Raw genomic sequence first — 10276 nt, forward strand, 5'->3', positions numbered from 1 at the left:
TTTTAAAATACTTAATATATAAGTTTCAAACATTCTATTTTATTTACTATTATTGATAGATACCTATTAAGTAGTATCATACATCCTTGTTTACAGATGGCTTTCAGAAAGGGAAGCAGCCTACACATAAGTAGTGTATGTATATGTATATCTGACCCCAAGGCTGGTGGTTGCCCTGAATCCCTACTGATCAGTTTTCCTGTTTACCATTCAAACAGGGGTTAGTCAGTCGTAAAGCTCTTATAATCGTAGGTACTATACAGCTTTTAGTGCCATATGTGTGACAGAAGTCATAAATTACAAACTGTTGGGCCGTGGAATGAAAGCAGGCCTAGAAAGTTGTAGTTTCTTTCATGGTGATAATTCATCCTCTTGCTTTTTCTCAAGGCAGAAATTGGCTAGTGCTTAGTAGTGGATGTCGCCTTTAGGTGGAAGGTGCACTCTTCACCACAGTTGCAACCATTCCATAGTAGAGGTACAGGGTCAGTTGTAATTGTTTGGTTATTTATTACCACTCTTCTGCTAGTGTTATACTTACGAAAGGGGAAGAGGAGCGTGAACTGCTTCTCATAACGTGTCTCGGAAAACAAGAAGAGTGCGATTTGTGTTTTCTGTCTGGGGTGCCTTACTCATTTCTTTCACCTGCCTGGCAGACAGTCCAAATTTTCATCTCTGGTCTGGCCCTTGTTTTATTCTCTAAGCATAGCTAGAACATAGTACAGGTAAGGAATCAATACTGGCCTATTGTCAAAAAGGCAAGGAGGTAATTTCTTCCCCTTCCTACTTAACAAACTCTTTTCTTTGAGGTCTTCAATATTTATCTGAATGAGAAAAGTTTGAGTTTTAAGTAGTTCTTAAAAGAAATTGATAGGAGGAGGTCAAAGTTAATCTCATTTTTTCCTCTGTTCTGGTGCGTTTGGCACCAAGAAGTGTGCTTTTATATAGTGATATTTTAGAAGACAAATCCTGGCTACAGTTTATATTATTCCCTATTCAAAATGTAGTTGTTTCTATCGTAGAAGTAGAGCTGGGCATTTGGGATATGTGAAAAGTATGATGTTATATTTAATGCAGGATAAACTTGCCTGATAACCACTTTAAAAGCAAATTAATACTCTATTGATTTCCTTCAAGGCAGCATTTTTCTAACTTGCTGTTTTTTCCTTAAAAGCGTTCAGCTCCCCTTCTCAACACGTTTGCTTCCTTTCTTCTTTTCTTTTTACTTTGAAGTACCCTATTTATTTTCTTCAAGAATTAAATGTTGTTTCAAAATTTATTTAATAACAGTAGAAAGAATCAAAGGTAGTAACAGTTTTGAATGTCCTCTTTCTAGATGTCTTCTGTAGTAATCTGTATCCTCTACCTATCTCCTCTGCCCCATGCTGCTTCAGAGATACTGTAAGAAAATACAGACTTCAACATTAAGAGAACTGCCTCTGTTCCTTGCCACTCTGCTGCTTCTTGGCTTTGTGAACTTGGACAAATCCCTCTGTACATTCATTTATATTTGTATATCCAAATACTTACTGGGCACTTGTGGTGCACCACAAGCATTAATTTAGACAAAAGATATGGCAACAAATTAAAAATAGATATGATAGATGTATGACAGGTTAAAAAAATAGCCCTGCCTTATGAAGCTCTCATTTCTACGAAGTAGTCGTAAAATTAGTAAGATATAAGCAAATATATAGTATACTAAATAGTGATAAATAGCAAGAGAAAAATAGTGAAGGAATTCAAGAAGTATTGAAGCCAGGATGATGTTGCTCTTTAAAGTGCCCACAGAAGACCTCATAAAGAAAATAACATTCTAGTGAAGGTCTCTAAAAATGCAGAAAACGAGGCACGTATCTGTCTGGCTGAAGAGCATTGCAGGCACCCCCTGGGACAGATGTATGCCTGAGACGTTCAGAGAAAAGCAGGAGTTCAGGACGATTAGAGCAGGATAAATAAGAAGGAATGTTATAGGATACAAAATCAGAAATAAGGGTGCTGAGTAGAGTGAGGTGTTTATTCTGGGTAAGATGAAAGCCATTGAAGGGTTTTTGAGCAAAGTAGTAACATTGTCTGCCTCACATTTTAATACCATTATTCTGGCTGCTCTGTTGAGGGGAAGAAGATGGAATTAAGAAAAAAGAAAAACTTCTTTATTGGTCTCCTTATGTATGAAAAAAGAGATAGACTTGGCACATATATATGCCTTTTTTCTTTTTTAATACTCATCTTGAATAGGAGTAGGACTCATTCATAACTCTTTATTAAGTTAGGCTTATAAGGAACCCTAGAGAAAAGAAACAACTGATCTTGAGCCAGCTGAAATTGGAAAAACTCCTCGTTCGAGCTTCATCTTTTCTGTTCTCCTAAGTTGTAGAATATGAAACTTTTTCTTCTCTTCCAGAAGTTGCCATTCATAGCCATAAGCAAAACCATATAAACATCTTTATCTAACCCATCATGGTAGTATAATAAGCATTCGGTAAAGCAGGGACACAAAGGCCTTAAAATTCCATTCCAAATTTTACAGCTTGTATATTTTTCTAAGGAAAAGGGCTGCAACTATGTATATCATCAGATCCTTAAAGAATTGCTAACCCTGGTGGTATTCTTACACATTTTTGCTATAACATTTCGGAGTTCTCATATGTGACATTTTCACCTGTGAAGTGTTTTAAGAAAAGTACTATTCATGGGATCCCCTAAAAAGGCTCATTTTGAACTCGAAATTTGATTTGGAAGCACCTTTTTTTTCCTTTTATTTAGAATCCACTGAAAGAAGTTAAGGTACTGTATTTCTTTTTGCTAGCTTGGGAAAAAATTAAGACGCTTCAACCTTTGAAGACTAAATAAATTTCTGTTCACTTCTATAATAATCATGTTCATTATACTGTGCTAATGCTTGAATTATTAAATGAGAGATTTTTTTTTTTAATTAGAAAATAAATTTTACATAGCATTGGAAATGACCAAATGTGTAGGGGAGAAAATGCATATGCATAAATGTTTAACAGATTTTAGCCACACAGACACAAAGACATATCTTCAATAGGAGAACACTTGATAGGTAGCCTAGCAGGTATATCCTAAAGTGTTCTAGACAGGGTTATTCTAAATCTCTGGACGTCTTTAGTCAACAGTTTATGTTTCACACAGATGCAGAATAGGATGGTGATTTTGCTTTGTAACCTGAAACCTGCAAAGATGAGGGGAGTACTCTCTCAAGCCATGCTGATGTGTGCTAGTTCACCGGAGAAGGTTGAAATACTGGCTCCTCCTGATGGGTCTGTTCCTGGAGACAGAATTACTTTTGATGCTTACCCTGGTAAGTATTTATTAGTAGTTATTTAAATTACAAAGCTTATGTTAAATGATCATTATTAAATATCGAGTTTTTCCAAATTGGCTCACGATGGCACATTGAACACAGTCATATAACTGTCGTCCTCATGAATGCATTTATTAATATTGTATAAAAAACCAGAAAGATTTTGCTTTAGATAAAATGCTAACATTAATAGTAATACTTACATAGCAGGGAAAGCAACATGGATAGAGATCAAATCCATCTGTTGCAAAGTCATTTACACAGTAGTTTGTCTCAGACTGCAGTGCAGAAAAAGAGATGGAAAATTTAGATGTGAAGAAAAGATTTATAATTCTCAAAGTCTATCTAATAATACTTGCATATGCTTTTACTGACTTCAGGATATAAAGAAAATCTCTAAGTTGAATTCAATTATTTCAATAATCTAAAAGGAAGTTTCATTTCATAGTGCCTGTTTTCTCTAGTAAAATTGCTCCTGAGACAGATGAAGTTTCACCATGCATGAAAAAGCTTCTTCAGATGGGTCTTTCTTTGAAGCAGAAAAGAAAGGATGCTTGGCAGATGTAGAATAAGTATTTCTTTCATGTAAGGGAGAGGACCTCACGTGAGGAAAAACAAAAGACTTCATTTAAAGGATGTTCATTTGACTAGAGTAATAAGGATAACAAGTAGAATTAGGTTCAAAATTCAGAATTAATTTGGAGACCTATTTGTAGAAATAGCCAAGTTATAATGGAATACCTAGATTGAGGGGGATTAAATAGTTATGTATTTAATTCTGTATTAAACTGTTTAATGAAAAAATTTGAAAGTTTTAATATCGGGATAGTAAGGTAAAAAATAGTGAATACAAGCATGGATTTATTTCTTTGAAATTCAGCTTCCCCACTCCTAATAAATCTATAAAGCATGTGTAATTATGACCTACAAGTAACCATGATTTTGAATTCATATGCATAGATATGTCTTGAACCTCTGTAGATGAGAAATCATGATGGTCTGTGCTCTGAGAACCTTTTTTTTGAAATTAGGTTTTGGGAAAATCTCAGTCTCGGTGATCTCTTAAGAGAAGCCTGATGGCTTTACGTTTGCAGCATCTGTGATCACTATTCTGCTTCCGCAATGTCATATTATCCCAAACCCACCCCTATGGGATCTATACTTGACTAACCTGAAATTCTATTTAGGTTAGAATTTTTTCTTTTGCTAAATTGGAATAGTATGGAAATAAAAGTGAACCTTTTCTTTTAAGATTAAAAAGACATTGAGAAAAACAGCAAAAATAAATCCTGACTTACTTTTTCAGATTAACATTTGCCTGCCTTTTTATTTAAATGCCTAAGAATTAGTACTTTTTTTAGTTTTTCCTTTTGATGTAAACTGTAGAGTCAACTGTTTAGACTAGAAGAAATCATCTAGTTTAACCCACTATTTTACAAATTTGGAAACTGAGGCCCAACAAAATTTACTAAAGTTATATGGAGTTAGTGGAAGGTTTAAATCATAGATACAAATGAATCTCTAGTACCATAACATTTTTGTTTGTTGATTATTGCTTGCTGTGAATTAATATGAACTATTCAATTAATGAAGACATGTAGTTCTTTTATACTCTGATGGCTTGTATTCCCTTATAGAATTAACGAGTAACTATTTCAGCATCTGAATGAGTTTTTATTATCTGATGTTATTGTTGAATAAATTAAAAGAAGTTTATTTTTAGTTACCCACTTACTTAGGGTTAGAGGCACTAATAGCCCAGCATGAATTTCTTGATTTTACTATATCCTTGAATCTTTCAATCAGTTTGGCTATTTACATGTTTATATTGTTCCAAAGTCCAATATTTCTTCCAGGTTCATAGTCTCTCCTTGTGCCTTAAACACTTGAATATGTGGAGAAAGTACAAAAAATATTTGCAAAGTGAAAAAAGAGAAAACCTAACTTAAAACAGTCCATCAGGTTGTTTGAATTATTCGCCAGCATTTATATTGTGCTTAACCGATAACTATCAAATAATGTAAAATTTGGGACATGAGGTCTGCCTAGTGCTGCTCGTCTTATGCAGGTTTCCGTAGCAGTGACTGCTTCTGTAGCAGCAAATGTGGAAGAAAAACAAGTTTCTACTACAAACAGACCAGTAGTCCTAAATTTTTTTCTCTTCCTAGAGAGAGCCATGATTTGTCAGTATTTTATTTTCAGCATCTATTTTATATTGTAAAGTTTAAAGTGTCTGTTGGTACATTTTGATGTCCATTTGATATGTTCAGTGTCTACAGATTTATAGTTCATACTGTATTATTAAATGTAGCAGAGAAATTGAAACTGAGGCTTAAGTCTTTGAATCAAGGCTCTTTAGCCTTGAAAAAACTTTTTTACATTTAACTATTTTCTCCAACTACAAGACCAAAAATTCCCATAAAGTTTTAGAAGATACCACATAATGTTTTCATAACAATGGCTAAAACCTTTCCCACCTACCCAGTAAGTACTTTTTGTAATCTCTATATCAGTGGTTCTCAACCTTCCTAATGCTGCAGCCCTTTAATAAAGTTCCTGTGGGTTGCGACCCACAGGTTGAGAACCACTGCACTATATGAAAGTATACATTTTAATATGTAAATACAGTAACTGGTCCCTAAAACACCAAGCAGTCACAACTTCAAAACAGTGTTACAGCCAGGAGACAAAAGCAATGACAGGTCTTTTTAGAGTGGACTTCTTCACTGAGGGAGAAAGATGCGTGTCCCAGTCTTCCTCTAAGAATTCCCTTTTCCTACGGTATTTTCCATTTCATTTGATAGCACCTCCATTCTCCCAGTCTCAGCTGCTTTTTCTCATCCCTGTTACCTTACTCATAAAATCTTAGAGTCGCTGTATCTTCTAAAAATATCCTGAAATCAAGATTTTCCCTTTTAATTATTCACTACCGTATTCCTAACATCCAGGACAGTACTTAACATTAAAGCAACAGCTCACCAAATTGGTCAGTGAATAAGTGGGAAGAAATATGTAAGGAAAACGTTTTTAAAAATAAAGTATTTGGAGAACAGACCTAGCATTTTCCTTCATTATTGCCATAATTATTGTATTAAGGTATCAAACTGCTTTCGTCTATTGATTAGCTTTGTAAAATTAATTGGCCCATATCTGCAAAGCTATATTTTAGCTTTTGTGCCATAATTGGTAATAGTTATAATCATAATTCTATAAGCTCAGTTACTCAGACATAAAATAATTAAGATTTATTATGGCCATGCCAGGTATGAAAGTGAAGCTGAAGCTGATGATCGGTGAGCATTCTGTGCAAGAGAATGGCTGAATTAAAATGAAACATCTCATTTTAACTCCAGACTTGTTAAAGATTAGAACCCTAGAATTTGTATTTATTGCTTTGTATAGGTTTTAAATGCCAACAATATGGTCACAGCTTTTTATGTCTATACAAACTTTTCTGGGCATTCTCCTCTAAACTAGTTTCCTTTCCCTATGTATTTTGTTTAGCATGATTAAATTAATTAAAATACTCTGTAAGTGGTTAGTTCTCTTACAGTATGTGTAAGTAACCATTTCCAAATAGTGGTTATTAGTGTGTGTTTAGCAATTTCAGAGCCTCTGCAATTTTTATTTAGCTTTAGTAAGAACTTGTATCGATATTATTACTTACCTTTCGATAGCCATTGTCTCCCCCCAAAAAACAGTTAGGAAAATGAGATTTGGAAGAAGGAATGACAAAAGACTTTCCTGGAAAATATTGTTCATTAAAAAAATAATTCTTTAATACAGTAGGTATATTTTTTTATGGGAGATGACTTACAACTAGTTTTATACCCTACCAAGTAGTATACTGTAGAGAAACATTTTGAGTAAGCTAAAAGGTTAACACTGCACCTCATACTTTTTCAGCACTGATTTATATTTAATGTTCATAATGTGACAGATTTTACAAGTGAGATTATAATTTATAGGATATGGGATAGTATCTGCTGTTTAAATTTTACTTAAAGTAGTGAAAGTTCGAGCTTTCTGGCATTGATATTAATAATACATACTTGTCTAACACTTCTTGGTTTACCAAGCCCTATCATAATTACTTTTTGATGATTTGATAGTCTTACAACTACATTATATTCCTCAGGTATGGAATCTGCCGTTTTAAAAGTAACAATCAAGCTTTGAAGATTCCCCTTATTAGTTTCTAGTTTATTTTTCATTCAAATATTTGTTGCGTTCATCTTATACGTGAAGTTTAAAACTTTTAGATCTATGTGAATTAGAGTCAGGGCCAGTGCGTCACTCTTGTAACCCGAGCACTTTGGGAAAACCAGGGCAGAAGGATTGCTTGATGCCAGGAGTTCAAGACTATCCTGAACAAGAGTGAGACCCAGTCTCTACAAAAAAATAGAAAACTTAATCAGGCCTTATCGCACACCCCTATAGTCCCAGCTACTTGGGAACCTGAGACAAGAGGCTTGCTGGAGCCCAGGAGTTTGAGGTTGCTGTGAGCTATGATGATACCATTGTACTCTACCCAGGTGACAAATGGAGACTCTGTCTCAAAAAGGAAAGGGAAGTTAGAGACAGGGTTCTGTGAATTTTAGGCAGCAACATGTATTCTTAGTGCTTAAAAATGCCAGTTCTTGTATCCTCTACTCCATTCTGTCTCTTTTCTTCTCAACAAGTGGTAAAGTAGTTGTCATAGTTAAATAGAGCATCTTGGCATTTAAGACCTTCTCCAATATTGATAAGAAATCTTTAAGTCTAGTCATTTGTTTTGCATGTTCAAACATAATAAAACATAAGCTGCTTTCACCAGGTGTGAAAGTGTATTAAAAATATGTTTTCATTTCTTCACAATTTTTCATTAACTGTAATGATGAGTATCTTACATTTTTCTTTAATAATTCAGGGTACAAATTTGTTGAGCTATATTATCTTAAAAATACTTATTTTAAGACTACAAATAATGTGTTTAAGATTTATAAGGAAATAACAATAGTTGTTATATTTTGCCAATCAAGAATATAAACTACTGGCTGGGTGCGGTGGCTCATGCCTGTAATCCTAACACTCTGGGAGGCTGAGGTGGGTGGATTGCCTGAGCTCACAGGTTTGAGGCCAGCCTGAGCCAGAGTGAGACCTTGTCTATAAAAATAGCCAGGTGTTGTGGCAGGTGCCTATAGTCTCAGCTACTCCAATGGCTGAGGCAAGAGAATCACTTGAGCACTCTACTGAGTGCAACAAAGTGAGACTCTGTCTCAAAAAAAAGAATATAAACTAATGACATCATAAAAATAAAGTAAATAATAAAATTTTGATTAGATCTAAAGTTCTGAAAGTAGTACCAAGACAATTCACTAGAAATCTCTATGGATAATTTCTTTAACAATTTCATATGCTAGTTATGTAATTTTCTTGTGTTTTCCTCTCTCCACAGGAGAGCCCGACAAGGAACTGAATCCTAAGAAGAAGATTTGGGAGCAGATCCAGCCAGATCTTCATACTAATGACAAGTGTGTGGCTACATACAAAGGAGCTCCCTTTGAGGTGAAAGGGAAGGGAATGTGTAGGGCTCAGACAATGGCCAACAGTGGAATCAAGTAAAATAAAATGTTTCATTCATGAAATACAGTGGAGAAAACTTAAATAATAATAAAAAGGACTATATTTGTCACTTGTATGTGAAATATAACTGGCTCTTTTTTTTTTATTGTTGGGGATTCATTGAGGGTACAATAAGATAACTGGCTCATTTTTATGTTATTTCTTTTTCTTTTTTTTTGTGTGTGTGTGTGTGTTATTTCTCTTCTAGATTTGTCTAATCTCTTACCTGCTCTATATTGTCAATTGATTTAGGAAACACGACATTTCTACCTGTGGTTTTGATCATTTATAATGGGAAGAAGTTGCTGATATGTTGTGATAATTTATTTTTTAATAGGGGTGTTGATTAGCAGGTTTTTTCTTTATCCATTTTCTTTATACGTTTAGGTAACTTGAACTAGATTAGTATTTAGTATCTTATTTGTGGGCACATGATGTACTTGGATTTTTAGTCTGTTGTGTCCTATCCTCTTAAAAAAGACAAGTTTTGTCAGACTTTTTAACTAGTCATATTGTAATAATACTGAAAATGCTCAATTACTGATTCTAAGAGTCTAACATAAAAGGTAGGACATGTTGCATTTGAGCATTTTTGCTTTGCTACCAAAGAACCCTGACTAATAATACCTAAAGTGACTTTTGTAACAAACTGAAATTTCCAACTGTCTTGAATTTTTTCTTTCCACTTAGCAAAATAACTCACAATGCATTTGACTAGCTCTAAAAAATAAATAAGTTGTATAGTGTTGTCATTGTAGTTAACAATAAATTGATCATACAAATAGCATTCTAGTTTTTCATTGTTTTATGAAAATTCTTTGGGTATATAACAAAAGTTCCTTTAGGTTATTATCTTTAGAAGGGCATTTAAAATTGGTATGTTTTGCTTTTTTGAGTACCATCATACTATCCACATATTAAAATAAATTATGGCCCCAAACTTAATATATATGATACATATATGTTAACATGTCAAACACCTCTTGTCACTCATTTTACAAGTATTATAGGAGCAGTGTGAATTAACTTAGGAATTATAAGCCACAAGGTCACCAGCCTTGAGATGATAACTGATGATTTGGGCTACCAAAATAAAAGGAAGGCATCTGTGAAGGCAGAGGCACAGGCATTATTGAAAAATGCACGTGCGTACACACACAAAGCATCCTAGCACGCAGCTGTCTAGATCCTCCAGTCAGAAGGACAGGCAAAAACCCAAAAAACTAGCAATGACTATACAGCAATATTGCGTATTATAATAGGTATAATTAAAGTTTGTTTATTTGAGTCCATGGAGCTCTGGAGGCGAGGATTTAGTACCATTATGGATGTTGTATGTTCATTTTG

At 34.2% G+C, this 10276-nt stretch overlaps 1 protein-coding gene across 1 annotated transcript in view; it reads left to right on the forward strand.

Annotated features, from left to right (window-relative positions):
* The window catches only part of AIMP1 (aminoacyl tRNA synthetase complex interacting multifunctional protein 1), a 28439-nt gene extending 19434 nt beyond the window's left edge, over positions 1–9005 (forward strand). Inside the window, exons 6-7 of the mRNA XM_053562176.1 lie at positions 3154–3322; positions 8763–9005. Of these exons, the coding sequence (XP_053418151.1) occupies positions 3154–3322; positions 8763–8929 (336 nt within the window). The 3' untranslated portion in view covers positions 8930–9005. The remainder of the gene's footprint in view (positions 1–3153; positions 3323–8762) is intronic.
* The last annotated feature ends 1271 nt before the right edge of the window (positions 9006–10276 follow it).

Source organism: Nycticebus coucang, chromosome 1 (assembly GCF_027406575.1).
Source record: "Nycticebus coucang isolate mNycCou1 chromosome 1, mNycCou1.pri, whole genome shotgun sequence".
Lineage (NCBI taxonomy): Eukaryota > Metazoa > Chordata > Mammalia > Primates > Lorisidae > Nycticebus > Nycticebus coucang.